Genomic DNA, 24,751 nt, shown 5'->3' with positions numbered 1-24,751 from the left:
TCCCAGTGTGATACGTTATGACTCTCATAAAAATACTTGAACGGAAGCCCAGAGAGGAAAAAAAAAAATGATGAAGAAAGAGTTTAAACGCTGGCAAAAGCAGCTTTGATCTGACAAAAGTAAAAATATACGCAAAGTACTCTCTCTGTTTCGCTCGTAAACACACATCCAGTCATGAAACCGCACCAGAGGCGGAGGAGGAAGGGGGGGAAGTGGGTGGAAGAGATTTGGTGGAGAGGGCAAGGTCATCTAGTGCACGTTAAGAAGTTAATGTTTGACTTGTTAGTCCTCTTTATGACGTTGATGGATCAATCTGGTCCGTCTCTGCTCCCGCCAGGCCGCCGACCTTTTAACCTTCGCTATTGTTAGAGCTGGTCGCCGGATCTAATGGCTTCCATACTCCACCAGAAACACACAGCCAGGGGCGTGGGTGTATATATATGTGTGTGTGTGTGTGGACGCAGTATTTCAACTCTCACACACCATCCCAAGATTTTAACAACCATAAATGAAGACAGAAGATGGTTAGAGCTGAACTACACAACCTCAAAGATATATCATGATACGTTGTCATGATAGATGCAGTCGTAGCCTTTTTGAATACATGAATACCTTTGTTTTCTTTACTTTTAATGTTTGACCAAATTAATGACAGTATCACTAAGATGTTCATGACTTCTAGACAAGACTTTGAGCTGATTGGTTTGTTAAACTTTCTGTTAGATGTAATTGTCTTTTGTTTTCAGTTTAGTTATGTGGGATTCAAACAGTTTACTGGAGCTGCACATGAGTAAATTAGCAAAGAGATCCATAATGTTGCTAATATGATTTGTTTGGTTTATTGTTCAGCCGTAGAAGAAGTGTGCAGCTCCCAAAAAACTTTATTTATATCAATGAAACCACAATGGAGATGAGTTTTAGACTTTAATTGTGTCATCTGACTTGCATCCGATTTAACATCCCTCTTCTCATTATGTCAAATTAAGCTATACTAAAGTACATATACACTTGAATAGAGCTACAGTGCTAAGTCGATTGATTGGTCGATCAACAGGAAGTCATTTAATTAAACTATTTTTGATAACTGATTAATCATTTAAGTCGTTTTTCAAGCAAAACCGCCAAATATTCTCAGATTGCAGCTCCTCCAATCAGATATTTGTCTGCTTTTCTCTGTTTTATATGATAGTAAACTGAATATCTTTGGGTTTCAGACTGTTGGTCGGACAAAACAAACAATTTGAAGATGTCACCTTGGACTTTGGAAAGATGTGACGAGACATTTTTCACTATTTTACACAATGATTTGAAGTTAAATCGAGCTAAATGCTCAGGAAGAGGAATTTGTTTTAAAACCCAGCTCTGCTCTAGTTAGCTTTAGCATTAGCTCTACGCTCACGAAAGCTTAATATTGGGATTTGTTTATGTGTTTGTTGCGTTGGTGGTCAAGCCAAAAACAACTAAAGATCAGTAACTGGTTTTTGTTTTTTTAGCCTCTTCTAGAAAATACAACTGAATAACTATTTTTGGTTTTGGGATATAGCAGCTGGGAGAGATCATCTTTTTTATTATTATTATTATTATTATATTAAGCTTTCACTATACTGCTTCCATGTTACAAACAACCAAAGAGGAAGGGTGAAAGTTTGGGTCAAACACTGCCTGAACTGAACTTCTCACAGTCTATATTTACTTCATAGAAAGTTGTGTGTTTTTTTTGTTTTTTATGAGAACATTTCAATAAATTCCTTTTGATTGTGAAACTGGATTTCGAAAGGACGGAAAGAGCTGAATGTTGACTCTTTAACTCGTTGTGGTCTCTTCCATCACATGTCAGAAAATGCCACCTGCCTTTTGTTTTTTAATCCAAAACACACCTGCTTGCATAAATAAAAGTGTTTTTTTCTGTGTTTCTGTTATCTTGCAGATTCCAAACATCCTTATAAAACCTCTTAAAGTTGAACTGTTTTCATTTGTGTATTTGTGCCGTTGCCATATCAACCAAAGAGCACCAATCCATCCTGAGAATGGGCTATTTCCTCTTTTAGTGTGTGCATATATACAAACAGATATGTGTGTGTGTGTGTGTGTGTGTGTGTGTGTGTGTGTGTGTGTGTGTGTGTGTGTGTGTGTGTGTGTGTGTGTGACTGTCACTTAAGTGTCGGACTGAGGGTTAAGTGTCAGACTGATGTTGGATTAGTTGTTGTGGTGGATTATGGGAGCTGGAGGCTGGAGTGTGCTTCACGATGGCGGCCGAGGGTTAAAGTAAGACAGGTTGGCGTTTGTACAAGGTCGGGGGAAGGGGGAGGGGGGGGGCGCTCCTCCGCTCCTTCTCTAAGGATTCTGGGTAGCGTAGCTTTGATGTGGCCGACAGCTCAGAGTCTGTAATGAGGGGCTTGTTTTCACAGATTAAGTGAGATTTCGATGGTATTACTGCAGCTTAACATGCTAAGAACATATTTGGTGTAAAGCAGTGGGGTTACTGCGCTGGATTTCCCAGAGATCACCTGTCAATCAAACTCTGTGGGCGGCGTGGTGAAGCCTACTTGCTTTTCTTTGACTTTTTAGCTTTCGTCTCGATTCGAAATACGTTTCTTGAAGAAGCCGGCGACGTTAAAAATGATTTCTAACTGCTTTTATTAATCCTTTTAAACACTTTTAGAGAGGCAGCAGGAGTCCATCATAACACTTTAACACATTACGGATCCATGCTTGTTGCTTTTCGAGCTGTTTATTTCTAACATATTGTCACTGCGGAGTGTCCTCATAAATTTATACGGCGCCTCAGTCGGGGTCTCTGTGTGTGTGTGTGTGTGTGTGTGTGTGTGTGTGTGTTTTTCTGTCCGTATGTGATCGAGCCAAGCGAAAACAAGTATGGCTACATTTTCTTGGCAAGTCCTCCGGGCGAGAGGAGGAGACCCCTTTTTTAATTTAAAAAATGTTAAATATTTAGTCTCGCCATGGGAGTGCGGCGAATAAAAACATACGAGTGGCGGGACCCACCAGCAAGTGGCCGCAGCACATTTTAAATAATTACTGAAAATATTCAGGATCAAAAACAAACAGAAGGAAACCACCAAGTCGACCGAGTGTTTGAATATAGGTCTGTATATAAGAGGAGGAATGCTTGAATTGTCTTTAATACGTCTGTAATTGACACATCACTTCTAATGCAGAAATAAAGGACGACATTTACTCCTTGTAACTGATACTAGAGACTTAAACACCGACCATTAAATATGTTTTTGTGTTGATTTTCATGTCATGAATCATTTAGAAGAGTTATAGGACGTTATGAAGCATTAACGTACCTGCAGCTTCACTTGCAAACAGATCTACCTCCTGATCCAGGTGTGAATGCAGCTTATTGAGACTTTACATGATGCCGCGCTTTGTGTCGCCTTCATAGATGACGACACCAGAAGATAAATGTTACGTTTGCTGATTTTACATCTTTTCAGTCGTCCTTCAGTCGTCTTTCCTGTCTGTTCACAGTCCGTCCAAAACATGTTCACTACATCTGTTAAAAAGTCTGCTTTGTGAGAGAAGTGACGTAACCATCCTGAGTGGTATTGGTGTTTTTTTTTGTTCACTTTCTGACTCATTTTACTTTCCAGACTGAATTGTGAGAACAAGAAGGCAGGCCAGGGAAAAATAAGTGGACTCGCTTTAAAAGAAACGCTTTTCAGATCATTTCTGCAACTTTCTTCCTGGCTGCGTTCAACAATTTTTGTAATTTCCTGAACAGATAATTGCATTTGAGGAGAGACAGTAAGAGAGTCTCTTATCCTATTAGTTCACATTTACATGATTCATACAGGATGCAGTAAATGTAGCGCTGCAACGATTAGCGGATGCATAGAACAGTCGATCGACAGAAAATTAATCAGCAGCTCATTTTGGTCCTTTTTTTAAGCAAATATGCCCAAATTTGTTGGACTCAGCTTCTCAAATGTGACAATTTGATGCTTTATGGACTGTTGTTCAGACAAAATGAGACGTTTAAAGACATTTAACCTTTGATTCTTTGAAATGATAACAGGCATTTTTACTATATTCTGACTTTTTATACACAAAACGATATAGAGATAATTAATATCATTGCTAGTTGCAGTGAAAAAATGCCTTTGCAAACACATCAGAGTCAAAAAAAGAGACGATAACAGACACAAGACCTTCTGGAAGTTGATGTTGATTGAAAGTAGTGCAAGAGAGTGAAGCAGCATCACCGAACAGAGAGGCAAAGATGGACGGATTAGTGGATGAAAAAGAGGGAAAAGTATGTACGTGTGAGTGTTTTGGAGACTCAAGGAGAGATCAACCAGGCGGAGGTCCATCACTATGAAGGAGAGTCTGTCCAAACTGTGTGTGTGTGTGTGTGTGTGTGTGTGTTGCGGTCGGACGGAGCCACGAGAGGCAAACAGATCGAGGGGAATGTAAAAACACGGAGACGCATTCCTCGTCTCGCGAAAACAAAACACGCACTGTTAACCTGAGAGAGAGAGAGAGAGGGAGAGAGAGAGGGTTAGAGAGAGGTAGAGATGACTTGTGTTCACGAGCAAGTGAGCGTTTACTCACATGTTCGCGTTCGTCCATGTGACCGAGCTCGCGGGAAGTTTCTGTGGTTTCAAGATTGAATTTGGGATGTTGGAGATGAATCGATGATCGCTCAGTATTAAGATTCATTTCCTTTCTTTCCTCTTCTCTCTTTTCCTTTCCTTTCATCTTCCCTCGTCTCGTCTCCTCTCCTCTCCTCTCCTCTCCTCTCCTCTCCTCTCCGGCCTTTTACTTCCTCTCTTTTTTTCCTCTTCTCTCACCTCCTCTTCTTTTTCTCCCTTCATTTCTTCTCCTTCCTCACCTCCTCTTTCACCTCTCCTCTCTTCCCATTTGTCCCTCCTTTCCTTTCCTTCCCTCCTCACCTCCTCTTCTTTCCTCACCTCTTCTTTCCTTCATATCCTCCCCTTTCCTCTTCTTTTTTTCCCTGTTTCTTCTCCTTCCTCACCTCCTCTTTCTCCTCTCCACTCCTCCCCTCCTCTTCTCCTCTCCTCTCTTTTCTTTTCTTTCCTCTCCTTCTCTTTTCTTTTCCTGTCCTCTCTCCTCTCTTCTCTTTTTTTCTACCTTTACTTTCCTTTCCTCTCCCCTCCTCACCTCTAACTTCCTTCCTCTTCTCTCTTCTGTCATTTCCCTCTCCTCGCCTTTCCTGTTCTCTTTTTTCCTTTGTTTCTTTTCCTTCCTCACCTCCTCCTTTTCTCTCTCTCCTGTCTTCTACTCTCCTCCTCTCTTTTTTCCTTCCTTTCAACTCCTCTCCTCCTCTTCCTCTCCTCACCTGGAGGGTCTTCACTCCTCTAAGGGGCTACAAAGCTGCAACTTTACCCAGGAAAGTCCTCTCCGATTGGTGCATCATTGTCCTCTTTGCTCCCTTTTAACGTTTGTATTGGAAAGGGCGTTTAAGGACAACACACCCTAGTTGCAACATCGGGGATCAGCGGAGCTAGACGGTGATATAGATGCACACACACACACACACACACACATCTAGCTGCTTTTGGTGTGAGCGTGGGAGCTTTTTTCTCTTTTTCCATGTCTGCAGTTCCCCTCCTCCCGCCCTGATAAAGAAGGCCTTGTGTGTGTGAGCGTGGGTGTGAGGAAGGGAGGAGAACCTCACAAGGCTCAGACTGGAGGGCAGAGGTTGACGAAGGGTGTGTATTTGTGTGTGTGTGTGTGTGTGTGTGTGTGTGTGTGTGTGTGTGCAGTTGTCTGAGAAAGAGAAAGCTTATTTGTCATGTATGCATGGGTGCATCTCCCCCGAAAATCAAGCTTAGAGTTGAAATACGTTAGAGATTAAAAGGTGAGTTGCTCTACTTGCAGAGACACATTGAGCAACTAAATCTGGTAGAGATGGTTGTAATTATTAGTTTGGTTGTAAGATACTTTATGTGGAAAGTTTTCTTTGGCTTCAAAAAGCCATAGATACAAGAAAAAGGCCTTTAAATGCTCTACTGCCTTAAATCAGTGATACCTGGGAGCCTCTCAGAATAACTCAGCAGCATCAAAGATGATTTCAGGGATAAAGACAGAAAAAAGTAAACATTTATGTTACATGTAATTGTGTTTATTTTTTCGGACTGTTCTCTATTTTTTTTTTTTCCTTGTGAAATATCGAGTACTTTCACATCTGCGGGCCTCTAAATGAAACAATATGAGAAGGAAAAATCAGTTTTTGGTTGAACTGCTGTCCACACAGAGACTCTAACCAGTAATGAGGGGTAATTACTTCACTTTAAGGACTCACAAACCAGAAATCTTGGGAACAGCTGCTTAAAACAATGTGCATACCGACCAGTCCGGGCATCAGACTGAAAAAACAACAAGGACCTTCGGGTATTAGATGAATGAAGCTGACTTTAGATGGGGAAACAGATGCTGTTACCAAGATGTTACTGTACAGCTCGCATATAATACAACTGAGTCATTGTACATACCCGTCATCATGTAGTTCATATTTCAGCACTTAGCAAGAGCATATTACACAACTCGTGACTTAAAAAACTGCCTTATGATCAGATTCTAGTTCCATTTTTGGTTTTATTTATGCTATTAGTCATTGCAAAAGGTTCACGTTGCTCAAACCCAGCTCACAAGCTTCTTATAATCATTCATCCAGGAAAAATTCATGAGAAATTAAGGACATTTTTACTAAAAAAGCGTAGCCTTTGTTGTCACCGAGTAAATATTACTCCGCTAAAAATGCCTGAACCAGACTTAAAGACACAAGACGGCCTGGTGCACAAAGTTTTACCTTCAACAGTCGTCTCTAACTGCCTCTTTTTCACATTTGAAAATGTTTTTTGAGTCTCTAAAGTGGCTTTTTAGATTGCCGCCGCTGTCTGGCAAGAACTTGACTAAACTTTTGCTAAAACGCAACCCGACTTCACGCTGCGGTGGCCAATCACATACATGCAAGTGCACATTCCTGGTGGATTACTCTGTAATGTGAACGCCGTATTTTACTGTTTACTTTGCGATGATCGCAACAAAAAGATAAAACAGTTGCCGCCGTGAAACTTTCCAGAGTTGTAAAAATACCGTCTGTGAGTTTTTACAAACTGCTGCTAAATGTGTTAATCTGTAACTCCAGCTCCACTTCCTGGATTCGTATTTCATTGTCTCAGCCGCAGCCCTGCTTTTAAACAAGCATACACAAAGGACACCATTGATCAATCGATCAATCAATCACTCATGGTGGGTGTCACTAGCATCAAACCAGCGCAGATATCAACATCACATCAGACCGGCACAACAGATGATATTCACAAGATTGACACCAGATTTTTTTAAACGCAGGTACATCTGTCAGAGTTAGTGAGAAGTTCATTTGTGATTTCATGATTCAACTGATGGGATGTGGGTGCCAATAATCTTGATGATTCATCCGCGCGCGTGTGCTCGTCCTTGCTAAACCTTCATGGGTGAGGTGAGTGTTTTCTCAATGATCTCTGTGTGTAAAACTGAAGGAGGAGGCTTCGTTTGACTTTGAACTTTTCTCAGCTGTTTTAGGAAAGAAACTGTCTTTGCTGGGATGTGGTCTGTATCGATGTTCCATTGGAGTGTGTTGCTGATGAATGAGCCAAGAAATCTGAATGAGTCAGTGACGGTTATGAGTTCTCCTGAGACGTGGACGGGGCTTTTTTGGGCGGGAGACGACTGTGCCTGAAGTCTATATGAGTTCTTGTGTGTTTTAGACGTGTTGAGCTTATCGGTATCGGTCTTTGTTGTTGTCGGTTATGAGTCCGGTTATAGTCATGTCATCTGCATATTTGAGAATGGTGACTGAGCTGTGGTGGGATGTGAAGTGGTTTGAGGTGAGAGGGTGAGAGGGCGCCTGCTCTGAGGGTCAGAGGTCGAGATGAAAGGCTATTCATCTTAACTATCTGTCGCCTTCTCCACAGGAAGCTCTGGATCCAGCGGCATATGCAGGGGTCGTGTCCCGATAGTTTATTGAAGTGATTGATCGGGTTTATTGTATTGAAGGCTGAGCTGAAGTCGATGAATAGGATGCTGGACCAATTTCTACACATTGAACCAAACTTTCAAGTCAAGTCCGTTTTATTTCCGTTGCCTAGAATCACACATTTGTCTCAAACAACGAACATATGACCCAATAATATGATTCAAATAAGGAAACACCGCAAAATATCAAGCACTGATGCCTCTACACATGGAGCTGGCGGTACCTCGCTCTGCCCACACAGCTTATTTGCGATAAACCAGAAGAGTTTGTGTGTGATAAATCTTGCGTACGCAGTCCTTGACCTCTTTTTTCGGAGAGTAGGTCAAACACTGAGTGACTCAGTCAGTCTCGAGGCTGTAAGCTGCCCCGAACCAGCAGTGGAAATTAAGGTAATTTCAGATGCTATCAAAACAGGAAATGTGGGAGAAACTGGGCTCTACCTCCAGACCTGCAGAAAGAACTGGCAGCGTCCACCTCCAGCTCCTCCAGTGATATTTCCATGTTGCAGACCGCTGTTTCCAAATTTATTTCTCAGCCGAGACACAGGCATTATGTTCGGGAGCTGAACGGTGGCGGAGCAGACAATAGCACACAGAGAGGATGAAGCTGGTGTGTGTGCAGCAGGGGGTCCCGGGAGCCTCTCCTCCTCCCTCCCCTCAGGCTCTTTTGTCCTGGGGGGGGCCACACAGAGCTCGTAGGGAGGGGGGGGTGCCCGCGGGGTCTCGGCTCATGTGTTGACCTGTCGGGTTGACGGCTCTATTTAGGGCCGAGCTGACAGGCAGGCATTGGGCTCCGTTGCACCATCATTCAAGAAACCTCAGCGAAATCATGTTGTTGGAAAAAGTATTTCAAACTCTCTCCTGAACCGAGCAGTTTATAACTTTGGATTTTGAATCAGATGTCATGTGTTTATAACCTCTTTAAAAAGCGTTTAACTTGCCCAAATAAGAAGCAACGTGGCATGAAATGAACATTTAACTATCTGACCGAATGATTCTCTTAAAGGTTTTTTCCACCGCAGATTGATCCAGTAATAATGATTATTTACTCTAGAAATGCGGCAGAATACCTCATAAACAAACACACGTATGAGTCGAGTATAAACTTTGACACTCTGAAGGTGACGTATAAGCTCACAAACGGATTTACGGCACCACATTAAAACAACTCTCGGTAAAAGACAGTTGGCAAGACGGATTTTCTCATGACTTTGGGGTTTTAACAGATGTTTAAATGACTAAATAAATACTTTTTTAAAGAGTTTATAAACCTCAGAGATCAGATTTAACATGTGGAGATGTTATGACATACCTCGATGATCAGCTACATCTTATTTTAAGCTAATTTCACTTTAATATATGACACATTTACTCCGATCTTTGAGTGTAAAGCATCTTGTGTGTGTGTGTGTGTAATAGTGTCCCATGTGTATATAAACACTGACTTTCTCAAAGCCTTGTTATCCAGAGAGCTACTCATTTTCTCTGTCTCAACCTTTCAGTAATGTATGGTTTCACATGCACAGTTTACACATGTTTCAGACGCCGCCTCGCACCGATAGACAAACACACACACACACACACACACATGTTGTCCTAGTTCACTTTTGGGGACATTACATAGACTTACATTCATTTCCTGGAGACGTAACTTTAACCACTGACCCAAAAATCAGCTTTTTCCTAATTGAGGACACCAATTGGACAAGCAGTCCCCAATTAACTGGTCTTTAATCTGAAATTTGTCCTTGAAAGTAGCCTATGATAGACCCACACACATCCACACACTCACACATGTGCACTATAAGCCAATTTAGGGTAACTCCTGCTGTTTAATATTGAAAAGCAGATGTTTGCTGTGTTAATCATCTCTGTCAGAGCTGCACAAATAACACACCCTAACACACATGAATACACACACACACATTCTGCTACAAGATCCTTGTGTTTTTATCTCTCTATTAATGATCTTCAGACAGGAGCTGATTGTTTGCCATGTGTGTGTGTGTCAGGTGATAGCTGAGTGATGACAGCCTGAGACCAGCACGGGGATTCCCCGTTTTCTTTCCAGGGTACAATGGCGGGCGCTTTGCCACTGTACACACACACATACAAACACACACACACACATACAAACACACACACACACACACACCATGAAGTCACCCCTTGAATCTAAAAATAAAAGGGTGTGTCTGACCTGTGTGTGTGTTTTCAGCACACAGAGAGGGCATTCTTCTCCGTCTCCCAAGCGCCTGGGGTGACCTCACCCTGTCTGGACATCCTTCAGCAGCATGGCACGTACACACACACACACACACATACACACACGCTGCACAGGCACATAGGTCAGACTGGAGTGAAACTGAACTAAAGTTAGCTGAAAAGTGCTTTATTCAATAGATAGAAGAAAGAGAGACAGTCACTAACCCGGATCAACAGTTGGGAGATTCACACGGAGCGAGGGTGTGACAAACAATCAGTCATTATTAATAAACTGGCACCAGCATCAGGATACATTTGTCAGTTGTTTTCTTCATTTCGCCACTTTATTTATGGCCGTTTGATATTTTGAATGATGGCACAAGTTGCTGAGTGTGTTAAAAAGACTCAGACTGTTTGCAGATTGGGTGCATGGGGTCAAACTTTCAATTAATCCAAAGCTGTACTCTGTGTTTAGTGCTCATTTAGTGCTAAACTGGGATGATAATAAAGTGAATTGCTGTCTTCTCTTGAACAATATAAGCTATATTGTAGGTGGATGTCTTGCAACTTATTTTGGGGATCTTACAGTTTCATATCAACCAAATAATGTTAATATTAAAGGGTGTAAAAATAGTCTTTGGAAGCTGAGAATGGAAAGGTATGATGTCACCCTGCAACGGCTAACACACACACACACACACCAAACATACATCTGGCTACTCTGCCCATAATAAACTCTCTTATTACCACTCTCTAATTATGTCCCACATACCTGCTTGCTGGGTTTAAGTATATAAAACCCACAGGTGTGTGTGTGTGTGTGTGTGTGTGTGTGTGTGTGTGTGTGTCCGCGCTACAAATTACAGCCTGTTCTTCTGAGGTCGTCTCCTCCCTTTGTGCCTTTCTTCCCTTCTTCCCCTGCCCATCTCCTTTCCTTTTTGCCCTCCCATCCTTCCCTTCCAGGTTTCATCATCTTTCCTTCCGTTCTCTCCTTTCCTTCGTTTCGTCTGACATCCTGTACGTATGAATCTTTGTTCGCTTCGTATTGACATGTAAAAACATCAGCGTGTTGACTTTGTCTGACTTCAGTAGTGATCTGCGAGGGGACACAATGTGCCCGCTGGCACTGAACGATCTCTCTGATGTCACTCCGGTTGCTGGGATGCACTAAAGCTTCCTGGTAACACTGGCAAAGGTGAGGCAGCTCTGATGCACGGCCCTCTCCACCACACCACCACTCCTCTTCTGCTGGAATGGATGGCGGCGACAGCTAGACCTTGATTTCGTCATTCTGTCTGGGGTGGTTGGAATCTGACCTTCGTCTTTCTTATCAACCCAGCCAGGTCTTTCCCCTCTGATGCCGTTGTGGGGGTCTTGGTGGTGGAGTTGCTGCTGGTGCTTTGTGGTTCCTCCCTGACTTGTGCAGGTGCCAGCTTCAAGGCCTCTTGGACACAGCTGTCAACTGTCAAGCCATGAAACAAGCCATGTTCATGACTCTCTTTGCCTTCTTTGTGTATCTGGTGTTAAGGTCTTCACTCATTATGGCTCATTATCCTTTTCCACTAGAACATCGTGGGTGATGTGGTCCAGGAAAGGCTTGATTGCTGACTGTGTCACATGTGTCTCTGAGGCAAGAACATCTGTAAATGTGCTCAGAAGTTCAAGCAGCTGGCACAGTTGCTCCATGACACGTATGTCGGCTTCCTTGGACATCAGATACCATGTTCTTCTTCCTCCAGCCGGCGTCGGCTGAGGAAACACTGAAGCATCTTTTGTGTAGAAGCTCATCGGGTCACCACATCATTGATCAGAGCCGTCTGTGGCACGTTGGGGGCAGCTTGCTTTTTCTCTTAGTTCTCTCCTTCTCTTCCAGCTCCGTGAGAAGCCTTAGACCAGACGACGGCAGGCCTTTGACTGGTGTGTCAACTCTCTGAATTTTCAAAGCTTTTGAGACGGCCAGGTTCAAATTATAGCCGAAGCACCCAAACCGCAGATCTGGGAACTGTTCAAAAGCATTGATCATGTTTGTTGCCTTGTCTGTGGTCATGCAGACCAGATCTTTTCTTGTTGATCCCCCACACTTACAGCATATTCTCAAAAAACTCTCTGATGCTGTGAGCCGAATGATCTTCTGGGAAGAACTGTGTTTCCAGCTGCCAGTTTGGTTGCGTTCCAGTTGCCAGTCTGGGGTGAGGTAATGGATAGTGAAGCTGATGGAGGGGTTGACCAGCCCAGCTTTCACTGGTCCAGAGGCCAGTAGTCACAGCAAACCGTGTGCCTTCAGACAAACTTTTTCCAATCCATCAGCTTTAACCTGGTTGTACAGATTTGGGATTTCATTCTCGGAAAATAGTGTTCGTGATTAGCACGGCGACCTTCATCAGCCTGAGGAAGCCAGGCCTCTCAACGATTTGAAACGGCATCATGTCCTTTGTGATGTAATAAGAAAGCGCTGCAGTGCGGTCTGGAGCATTTTATGACTTGGATGCATAAGCAGCCTGTCTTTGAAATGCTTGCTCCAGTGTCTGTGTCACTGGAGATGTGGACAAGAGACCAGTAGCATCACTGGTTTTACCTGCTGGACACCCAGTCTGAATCTAAAGAACACAGTGATATTAATTACAATGAGCCCAACAACTGACATAAATACAGAGGAGTCTTGTAAAGGAGTCTATAGTTTTTCTGCTGTCGGAACACTTTTACAACCAATTTGACGACTGCTGGACTTAAAATGAATAAAATATGTTGATTGAATGACAGAAGTACGTAAGGTGTTATCGTGTGCAATAAACTATTAGCGTCTGTGGACACACGGCAACAGAACAACATGTAGTGTTTTTAAAAAAGTAGGCAACACTGACAGCTTCAAGCTATTAGCAAGTTAGACAAACCGTGGTATTTCTCCACATTTTGAAGTCCTCACATCATGCATTTAGCTAAAAGTTAGCTTACCTTGCATTCGCTATAACGTAGTGGGTGGTGGTCACGAAGATGACTCGTAAGATTTGAAGTGTCGCCCCCTTTCACAGCGATTTTCTTTCTGCATCTTCCATCACGTTTCCCTCAGCATTCTTATAAAAACCAAAATACGACCGCACTTCAGATTTAGGCCTCTTAGAAGGCTGAAAAATCTCCAGAGCGCCGTTGCTGCCTTCCGCCATGTTTTCATCGATGCTAAACAAAGCCACGTTGCATGCTGCGCTGCATCTGGACAATCTTGCTAACTTTGTTTGATGCCGGACAGTATTTACTCTGAGTTTTTCAAAGTGTAACCAAACACGGTTTTCATCACAATCATAATTTGAAAACAATAATACCAACTCTGTGGAATTTTATCATGGTTTATAGTGAAACCAGTAACTGTTTCATACATGTGTGCTTGTTTATGTCAGTGGGGTCCCACGTTTATCACATCGCTGCTTAATGAGAGGTCAATTTATTCCCGTGTATTTGACTTTCTTAACCATCCATGTTCTGTTTGGGATTTCTTTGTGTGTGTGTGTGTGTGTGTGTGTGTGTGTGTGTGTGTGTGTGTGTGTGTGTGTGTGTGTGTGTTTTAACAGTCGTCCTTATCCTCAGCAGTGTTAAACATTCCACCGCTGAAGCCATTTTTTTGCCTCTGGTTTGTTTTCATAATGAAAAAACTCATTAGAAACTAATGAACATAAACACTGTGTCGAATGAATTCAGCTCAGCCTGCGGGCTCTCTCTCTCTCTCTCTCTCTCTCTCTCTTTCTGGTGTGTGTGTGTGCGTTTTCCACGGGTTTGGAATGTGTGTGGAAATAGTTTAATTTTCACAGGGCATAATCAACAATCCTTTTATAGGTGGAAACAGAAGAACAACAGAGATTCAGTGTGTGTGTGTGTGTGTGTGTGTGTGTGTGTGTGTTCGCTAAACAAAGAGAGAGACTGATTAGACACACAGACACAAGTTCAGATGATGACACTTCATTGCTCTGTGTGAGGAGAATCTTTGTTTTCATTCATGTGGAGGTCAAAGGTCAGAAGAGTGCAGAATTGCACTCTAGCAGCAGGGTGATTATGTCACTTTCCCGCACATCACTTTACGTCATGTCACATCGCTTTTTGTCAGCACACTTACATCATTTTATTCTTCACCTCTGCCTCGTCCCGTGTTATCGGCGAAGCGTTATTTATTTCCTGATATTTTTACCCAAACCATCTCACTCCTCCTCCTGCCTAAACCTAACCAATCCAACCAACAAGGGCAACGAGTACCAGCCAATCAGAGGCGGATTAGGGCGGGTCTTCGCAGAACGCAGGTTGGAAAAAAAACAAGGCATCAGCGACGTGTTTCAGGTGTAACTTAGATGTTTTAAGCATGTTGACGCTGATTTGGGATTTTAAATCCTGTATGAAATCTTGTAAACATTTAGCTTCAAATTCACATCTTTTTCCCCACATCCTGATCAATTAATCTGCTGATTTGTCTTTAAAATGCCAGAAAACACTGATAAATGCTCATTATAATTTCCCACAGCCCATGATGGTGTATTCAGGTGTCTTGTTTTGTCTGATCAACAGTCCAGAACCCAAAAATATTCAGTTTACTATCATGTATGACAAAGAAAAGCATCAGATCCACACATTTTAGAAGCTGAAACCAGCAAATGTTTTGCATTTTTGCTTAAAAAAATTACTAAAATGATTATTTGATGATCAGAATAGATTCTATCTATCAATTAATTCATCATTGCAGCTCCAATGCAAATCAAAACTGATCAAGTAAGAACATTTCAACAGACAGACCGCAGTGTCAAATCATCAGCCAGGTCGTTGCACTGTTGACCCTGCGTAACCTACATATGACCGATAAAACCAAACCGAGCCGATCTGCTTTGAACTGGATCCCAGTCCACCTAAACCGGATTAAAAGACGACCAACAGGAGACAAATTAGACTTCCACAAACACAAAACCTTACCCACATCAAAAACCAAAAAAAAAAGTTCTGATGAAGCGGCCCGCTTCAAAATGTGGCTGCATGCTTCAGGGTTTTTTCCACGTTTGGTGTGGTGTTATAGCAGGATCAAATTTTCAAATATTAACCTTTTGAAGCCAGAATTCGTGACAACATCGGGGCCCCGACAGAAAAAAACGGCAGAAAGCACGAGTTAATATATGAAAGATCTCGATTTATGTTTGAGTTGGCTCACGAGGCCGAGTTCCCCGCTGCGTGTCTGTAAAGTCCTGAAACCGTAAAATCGGACCTGTGTTTCCATGACATGCATTCCTTTGATTTTTTTTTTTTTTTTTTTTTTGCAGCAGCAGCAGCAAGAGAGAGAGAGAGAGAATGGATGAATGAATGAGTGATGGAGAGAGAAAGAGAAGTTAGGAGGAAACGGACAAGTCTGCTCTCCATTTTCACACTGTGTAAACAGGAATTTGTTCCTTCTTATATGCCCCCAAAGTGTCTTTAATCAGAATTAACACCGAGTTAACGGCGGATCTGACCTGGATTTTATATCTAAAAACAGGAGTGTAATTTCCCCGCTTTTAACCTGCTTCATTACCCGAGAGAACAGGAGTTAAAAACATGATCTAACCTGTTATTTGTTGATCGTTAACAGAGGGGAAAATGCTGGTGGAAACACCATGGCAACCGTTTAATACAGCCAACCCCAAATGGTATTAATCATCTATGAAATAAACCCTTGTGTGCTTCTTTTCTACTTGTGCCACGCCAAACCATTCCAGCATGCCAGACACAAAAACTTTCTGCATAAGATCTATTATAAGAAAGTTATTTTAAGATGAACTTGGCAATTATTTATCGCTGTCGGACATTTGATTTATACCCTCTGCCCTGAAGCGTTAAGTACACGAGCAAAGCTAGTCTGCGAACATGCAAAAACGCAAATAATAACATATCTGCTGCATGTTTTTAGCTCACTTCCACTTGCAAAAGCAGCCAGTTTATGAATACTGTCAGTTGGTTTGAACAATACATGACTTTGTCGTCATATAATATGTGGGGATAAAACCACTGCAAAGTAGCAAGTACAAAACATCTTTAAAAATAATCACATCTACCGCAAATTTTTGTAACATCATGACAGTTGGCTCGCATTTTTTCCTGTCGGTGGTCCAGTCACTAAGTTACTATGTCTATCTGTGTGTTCCTGTCTTTCTTTTCCCTTTCACCCTCTCTCTCTCTCTCTCTCTCTCTCTCTCTCTCTCTCTCTCTCTCTCTCTCTCTCTCTCTCTCTCTCTCTCTCTTTTTCTCCCATGTCTGTTGTTGTGATTTATGGCCGAACTCAAAACCTCACACCACACCGCACCGCACACACACACACACAGCTCATCAACGTTTTTTTTTTTTCTCTCCCTTCGCAGCCTTAAAAAAAAAAAAAAAAAAAAGTGCTGAAACATCCCAGCGATGCATTAACAACACAAGGCCTCACCACTGTGTGACCGGCAGTCACCACTGTGCCAAACACACACAGAGTCTATTACAGAGGAATGTGATGGGTTTCTGTGGGATTGTTTGGTACAGGCTGTTTTGGAGATGCACTTTAGGGCGCCGTTGCCATGGAGACGGAGACAGTTTAACAAAAAAGGCTTCCAAAAATGGGTTTTAAAGGAGTCGGTTTGGCAGCGTCTTATGACTTTTTACAATTCGCTTGTTTCTGAATGTGCTTCTGTTTGCCTTCCAACTTTTCTCCAAGCAATTCATCTTTTCTGTCTCTTCTGTACGTCCAGATCGAGGATGGAGGGAAGGCGGCCCAGTGCAAGAAGCTAAAAGTGGGCGACGAGCTCATTAACATAAATGGATCCGCCCTCTACGGCAGCAGACAGGAAGCGCTCATCCTCATCAAGGGATCGTACAGGATACTGAAGCTCGCAGTCAGGAGGTAAACGTAAAATAGATGCACCACACGACACATGATCATCATCATCATCATCATCACCATCGCCTGCACGCACGCAGATGCTTCTCATAAATAGTTTCACGACTTCAAAGTAAATATCTGAGCGTTTGTTCTCCAGAAACGGATGTGAGTCCGTTGTTTTCTTCTTCTTCTTCTCTTAAACCTGACGCTTCATTCGTGTTAATGTTATGACGGTAAGGGAAGGAAGGTGAGGGAGGAGACGTGAACGAGGTGACTACGCTTTTCCTGGTCTGTCATTCCAGACATGCAAACACACACACACACATGTGAAGTCAGTGCTCTCAGATGCAGAATGTAACACAGGAAGTAACCTTTGACCTGCAGGGTGTCAAGACCACGATAAACTCCGATGAGCAGGGAGGAGTAGATATCTGTGAACGTGCCTGTGTGTGTGTGTGTGTACGTAATCGTTTAGAATAACATTTGAATCTCAAAAGTCATAACAAGATGAATTATACATTTTAATTTCCTGTGTTGAATTCCTGTGATAAGTGAAGGAAAAATGCAGTATTTTGCAACCTGCGTCTTAATCTCATGACTGTAAGAATACCGTGACTATGAGTCAGTCGTAGAGATTTTGGGAAACTCAGAATCTGAACAAAAACCTTTGAATATAAACACTTCTCTCTAAGTCTGACTAATAGTAAACACACAAATTAGGCCTCTGGATTTTAAGGAATCTATCTCTGAGGGAAACTTTCCAGCTGACTGACATTGTTTTAACGTTAGGAAAGTGTGAAAACTTGTCTTTCACTGGAAACGTTCTGAAATTCCGGACGGTGATCTTAAGATTCCTGACTCGTAAGATTAATTGAGAGAAACGTGATGAGCCGGTTCGGTTGTAAAAAAAAATATAAATAAAAACTGCAAAATCACTGCGAGCGTCCAACAAAAACAGATTTCCCATGTCATAACATTTATAAAAGTTGCTTCGGATTATACTACAGCAGTACTTTCAGATATGAAGCCATGGAAAAGCTAAAAAAAAGTTGTAAAATCTGTCTCATTTTAAAACTGAAAGCATGTTAAAATCTGTTGAGAGGAGCTGCAGAGTGAGGTGATAACTCTCTGTGGGTGATCCACTCCCTTTTCACATCACACACACAGTAATCTGATCCATCGTTAATATCAAAATGTTGATTAAAGCAGCTTTAATCTTAATTTATTGCAGCTTAACATTCTCTTAATTACCTCGCTTGTGGGGGCAACACGACACCGGTTGGCAACAGGAGAAGAAATAGTTAGTTGTTCCGACAGTATTTCCCACCCCTGCACCTCCCCTGTCTGTTGTTGGTATTTTGGCTCAGGAAGCAGAACTAATGGCAGGAATATTTCCACTGCGAACTTAAGTCCAGTTGGCGTCTAAGCAGGGACTTTTAGGGTGTTGTGTGAAAACTCCCCCCGCAGATCTGAGGTCAGATTTTAGCAGCGTATCAGCTGGATTTATTTGGGAGCAGAGAAGCTGATCTTACACTGATATTCTCAGTTTAGAGAGTTTCTTATCATTTAAATGTGATGTTTATTTCTCTTTCTTTATTTAGAGAACTAAAAACTAACAAAATGACCTAATCTAGATGACAAACTTTGCTTTTTTTTCTGGGTTATTTAGCACATTACATACTGTACATGTGCATCAGTTTACCTGATATACCTGCCAACCAAAACAAGCAAAAAATACTAAACAATAAAAGGTTTTGTGAGGAGGACTTCATCAGCCTGGAGCTTTTGGATATTTTTAGATCACTTTTAGTCGTGTTTACAGTTTAATTTGAGTATTTTTAATCATTTAACGCTCCAGTTTACCTCGTGCTGGTGCCACTCAGTGGATGTAGGTGGACATGCAGCAAATTCAAGTGTATTAAATCATATTTTACATTAGTAGAAGAGATGAAAACCTTCATTTTTCCCATCTGCGTTGTCATTTTTCTCAACCTTCCTACCAACATGACGTTGATACTTTCTGTAAAGCAACTTGCAGTTTATCCCTGAAATGTTCAGGAACATTTCCTGCGTTGAGTCATGATATTCAGGAAAATCTCTACCGCCAATTTCCAACCTGAAGACCTCATAACGTTTCAGGGAAAACGCCGGTACAGCTGCGTTGATGCTTTCACGTGGCGCGAGCGAGCCAATCACAAGACTCTGCTGACGACTTATTTGAATATTGGTTGCCTTGCTAACGCTTTCACAAGTGATTTGTCTCACGAACTTGTTGAATAAACAGCTTCTCGTCCGCCATGTTCCTCAAAATAGGAGATGTCTTCCGCTGTGTCCACGTACATGCGGCCTCGCCCTATCGTCTTCTTCTGCTGAGTTTTATGGCGTTTTCCATCCACAAGTGTTGCACGACCGCCGTACGCTGGACTTTCCCTCGCCCCACCTATTACCGACATCGCCGCGGCACGTGTGAGAAAAAGGTCGCGAGACATAAATGTACCTGAATGTAGCGAACAATGAAAATCACCAGCGCCGCCTGAAAGATTATCCCAGTAATTTACTGGGAACGATGTGTGAAAGAGGCTTACTCAGCTTTACTCAGACTGTACTGGGAGATTTTTAGTGGTGTTACAACTAATACTTTGTGTTTTTTCGGACAGCTCCAGACAGCTGTTTGGCAGCGGAGCGTCTTGTTCTGGCTTTGAAACCAGATCGGCCGTCCAGCAGTCAGAACGTTGCCGGGTTTCTGCTCCTGTTTTCTGCAGCAGGCAGGCAGACCCCTGTCTAATGCTGTTAGACACACACGAACCAGCATTTACACACACACACACACACACACACACACACACACACACACACACACACACACACACACACACACACACACACACACAGTACAAATGCATTTTTACACAGATTTACAGACAGAAAAACAGACATGGATGGATATAGGATTGCTACTAGTTATGAGCATCCCACCCAGTTAAATCGTCTGTGTGTGTGTGTGTCAGTGTCTGGTATGTACTGCATGTCTGACTGTTCGGGGCTTTCCCAGTGCTGTGTGTGTGTGTGTGTGTGTGTGTGTGTGTGTGTGTGTGTGTGTCCAGACATGTTTGTGTATGTGCTACACATGTAAGAATGACAGTTGTTCCTCTCTTTTTACTCATAATTTTCACTGTTTTTTTTAAAAAAACACAGCATCTTTCAAAGTATCCTTTCTTCACGCAGAATTATTACATAAAATGTCTTAGTGAATGATGTAAAAAACTAATAAAAAATTACTTTTCGTTAGTATCAGCAATGTCAACTTTACAGGAATGCTACAGGTGTGCATCTAAGTTTTATTTTTGTTATTGATTAATTTGCAGAAAATTCTGTTTAGCCAATAAGATATCAGAAACTAGCGCACATCACTGTTTCTCCAAGTCCAACATGACTTATTAAAGTTTCTTCTTGTGACCGAATCCCAACGATATTTCATATATTTCATATAGTTCATATATTTAATAACACGGAGGAAGAAAACCAGCAAATATTAACATTGAGAAGCTGGAACATGTGATTTTTTTTCTGCTTTAAAAAAACATTAACAGCTAATGGTTTTCTTATCATTTTCAGCTTGATTGGATCATATTTTACATTATCTAATATGTTATAAACTCATAAATCCTGCTATGAAGATAAAAACTTGAAAAACACCAGACCAGGAGTGACTACAACAGCAAATGAAGCCTTGTGAGTTGAGTTTATATGAATGAATGTGTGTATTTCTCTGTGGTTTGTGTCTCTATGCCTGTATTGAGCTGTTATTTATATTTTGGCAGGCGCGCTCTCTAACCACGGCCACCCGCGCACGAATAAAAACACACTTTAATCGACAAGTCACTGACACTAATCACAGATCTCTGCTCCGCTTATTGGGCAGAGTAGCCGTCGCACTTTGACCCTGACTCCCTGCCAATCACGTCACAGCCTCCTCCAGTCTGGTTTTAGTCATTAGCTGGAAGGTACCGTAGGAGTCGGACGCCAGACGACACACACACACACACGCTCTCACTTTGCATGCTCAGCGATGATGAAATGCTCACATTTGCACACTTGGCTCTGCTTGTATGGTTTTAACAGTGGAAAAGGCCCTTAGTCAAAAGCCAAAAGTCGTTCCCACCTCTTTTAATAACACAAGGGGAGTGTTGGTACAGAGCACAGAGATGGCATGTGAATAGATGGGTATCTTTGTTTCTTTTTCTGACTCAGTAGGTCGTTAGAAACATAAAAAACCGGAGTAAAAGCACGGCATGGTGCGTGTGTGTCTGTGTGATAAACATTTCTTGGAGGCTGAATTAACCGGAGCAGGTTAGCTAACTGGTGGATTTGAATGTCAATGTGATATAAAAACAGACACAACACAAAGCCTCTTTGTTTTTCTTTCCTCTTCTGACATTCATTCAAAAAAAAAAAAAAAAAAGCAGCATCTGCTCGGACGATCAGGAGTCACGTTTGGCCAGATTACAGTTAGTTTCAAAAGCACAAAGCTTGAGTGGATACTTTGTGACTCCATGATTTGGGAAATTGCATGAAAGATAAAAGCGTCTCTCATCATGCGAGATGAATAAACATCATTAATAATGTCGAGTCGACTGGTGACTCAACTGGAGAGTCAACTTGAGAAATGCTGATTCGGGTAAAGCCGCCCATGCAGATGTAGACACGTTAACGTCACCACTGACAAGCAAATACTGGAAATATCTGCTAGACCACATGCAGCTGATATTCTCTCTCAGACGTTGTGGGATGATCAGATAGCTTCAGAAACCTGCTTCCCCCCACACACACCTGTAAGACGGCCGGATATTTCTGTAACTTTCCGACACCAACGAGCCGACATTCACACCTACTTCATGATTGACCAGCTGTGCCGAGGTGAGAAAGCAGCCAAGGTTTGCACTTTCTTTTTCATTATTGACACAATTTCTGTCACTTTTTAGTTAATCAACCGACTTCAACACAACGAACGTCTTTACTCGACCGTCGGCTTTTCACTCCGTCTTCCAACAACTATAAACACATTTTACGTCATAAGATCCAGTTCTGAGCAAATGTAAATCAAGCTAAGTGTTACACAAGTGCATTTTTTTAAATAGTTTTTTAGGATTTATATTTTAATTAAAAAGAAAATGTAATACTTTAAGTAAACCAGGACACATTTTTTGTTGAATACCGTAGAGAAGTTTATATTGTGTTTGTTTGTTGGTTGTGTGACGTCACCTAGACTTTTTTTCTATCTCGAAATAGGCGTAAAAAACAGATAAATTGCAGGTGTAAAACTCATGACTTAGCAGGTGGTTCCAGTGTAAAAAAATCAGAAACTATTGCTGTTCGTTTCCTTTACAACATCGACATCTGCTCTCAGTCTCCTTACCTACATATGGCGCAGGTTGGCACATTTGCTGCCTTTTAAACACGAATTAGTGTGTTTAAGAGTGAGTTACAAACCAGCTTCATGTAATTGTTGCTTGATTGCTTGTTAAGCTAAAACTAAGATAGTTTTTCTGATTCTTAGCCTTAGTTCCTGTTACTGAAAAACACTGTTTTCATGCTTAAAAACAGCCGTTACCATCCACGTCTTCCACTTTTTTGCCCTTTTTTTTCCTTCTTGGCTTTAGTTTTATGTCACCTGAAGTGAAAAAACCAGTATTTCTTTGGCTCCATCCGTTCATTTTTACTTGTAATGAATGTTTGTGTAGCTATATCTCACGCACTCTTTGGTTCCCTTCTTTCTTCACCACCGCTACCTGGCGGGACCAAGATGGCAGCCTGCCAAACAGTGTTCAACATTTCTTGGGCTCCACCTCGTATGTTTTTTTTTTATGTACGTGCTTGTGTGTGTGTGTACATGTATTTTTTTTTTCAAGTGTGAGAAATATGAGTGTGTGCCTTTTTCTGTTATTCTAAGCTCAATTAAAACTCACTTAACCTTAACTGAGATGGAGAGTAGCTACATGGATTTCTTATACCCAATACGCTTGTCTCAGAAACATCAGGAAATTACTCAGCGGGGTTCCTCCTGTATAGTATTTTACTGTATTTCTGAATAAATGGGCTTTTTTTTTTTTTTTAAAGCTGGGGAGAAGTTAAGGAAAAATGTACACAGTGGATTTAATTATATGATGTAAACGCAGAGGAAGGAAATGTGGAATTGGCGCTCAGAGATGATGATTTGTTCAAGTTTAGCAAGGCTGGAAAATGACTCTTTTGTGTGAGTTTTCTACTAAATTCTGGTTGGGAAGCTTTGGTGTGGAGGCTTATATTGGATTTATAAAAGGGTAGATTGTCTCTGAAAGGTTTCCATCATATTAGTACAAGGAGTCGTGTTACACTGGTAATGAAAAACACTTAAATCTCATGTGTCTTGACTCATAGAAAGATATAACAAGATGTAAGATGTACTTAGCTGGTTCCCTCCATCACTTAAGTCAGTGCGGATGCTTTAGATATAAACCTACGCCATTCAGAGTCTGTACTGCTGAAAGACATGCAGCCTAAAGGGAAGCCTGCAAGCTAAATTTGGAAAACCACAGGAATTTACTGTCCTGCCCAACAGTTCAGTGCAGGGAGAAGCCAGCGATGTGTTTGGATCCATTTTGTTTTTTATATCAGGACTGATGCTCTAAAGGCTTTTAAGCAAACCAGTGGATGATGAAGAGGATCCACACTGCTGTTACCTAGTGTTGTGTTTGTCTCTTAATTAAGACCAGTTAACCACCAACTAAAGCAGGCTCCTTGAACTAGACGACAGAGAACAATACAAACAGGAGGTGCTTGTTAAAGGAAAGTGCTACATCAATTCATGTTTAAAGCTTGATAAACTCACACTTTAGTGGCTGCAAGCAGCAGTGAAAGTTTAAGGACTTCATTTCCCAGAATTCCACACATAAATCATCAGAATCACATATAATGAACCAGGGCTGCAACTAACTTTTTCATTATCAATTAATTTACAGATAATTTCTCTGATTAATCAATTAATTGCTTAATTATTATTGTCTATAAAATATCAGAAGCCGGTTATAATTTCTTTGAGCTCATGTTGACGTCTTCAAATGTCTTGTTTTATTCAAGCAACAGATATTAAGTTTACTGTCATTTATGACACAGAAAAGCATCAAAGTCTCATTTTCTAGAAGCTGCAGCAGCAAATTTTTAGCATTTTTGATTAAAAAATGACTAAAACGATTAATCGATTATTAAAATAGTTGCTGATTCATCTTCTGTCAATCGACTAATCAGTTAATCGATTAATCGTTGCAGCTCTAAAATGAACCCTTGCACACTTTTATACTATATGAACATCTATTCACTGTGTTCTATATGTTATCCTTCCCAAATGGATACAGAATCATTCAACGTTATACTACAACAATCTCGATTATTTCTGTTATTGATTTATCTGAGAAACATATTTGTGATCAGTTAATTGTTTAGTTTATGAACTTAAAGTCTTGAAATGAAAAAATGCCAATAATAACTTGTTGTCTAATAACTTGTTTCGTCTAATGAACAGTCAGAAAACCAAAGATGTTCAATTCTCACTGATATAAAACAGAGAAAAGCATCTTAGACTCTTCAAATATCTTCCAGCCTTGATGATAAATAACCAACTAATCATTTCACTAATATGATGCGTGT

The 24,751-nt window shown here is 41.4% G+C and overlaps 1 protein-coding gene across 4 annotated transcripts in view; it reads left to right on the top strand.

Moving 5' to 3' along the window:
- shroom4 (shroom family member 4) overlaps window positions 1-24,751 on the top strand; it is a 115,902-nt gene that overhangs the window by 49,758 nt on the left and 41,393 nt on the right. For 3 of the 4 annotated variants that reach the window (XM_042401315.1, XM_042401317.1, XM_042401316.1), the window contains one exon: window positions 16,938-17,089. In XM_042401315.1, coding sequence (XP_042257249.1) covers window positions 16,938-17,089 — 152 coding nt within the window. Of the gene's footprint in view, window positions 1-10,251; window positions 10,308-16,937; window positions 17,090-24,751 lie in introns of those variants that run through there. The other variant, XM_042401318.1, reaches the window with a different exon arrangement.

Source organism: Thunnus maccoyii, chromosome 22, assembly GCF_910596095.1.
Source record: "Thunnus maccoyii chromosome 22, fThuMac1.1, whole genome shotgun sequence".
NCBI classification, from domain to species: domain Eukaryota; kingdom Metazoa; phylum Chordata; class Actinopteri; order Scombriformes; family Scombridae; genus Thunnus; species Thunnus maccoyii.
The sequence above is the reverse complement of the archived record's forward strand: the minus strand, read 5'-3'. Positions and strand labels throughout refer to the sequence as shown.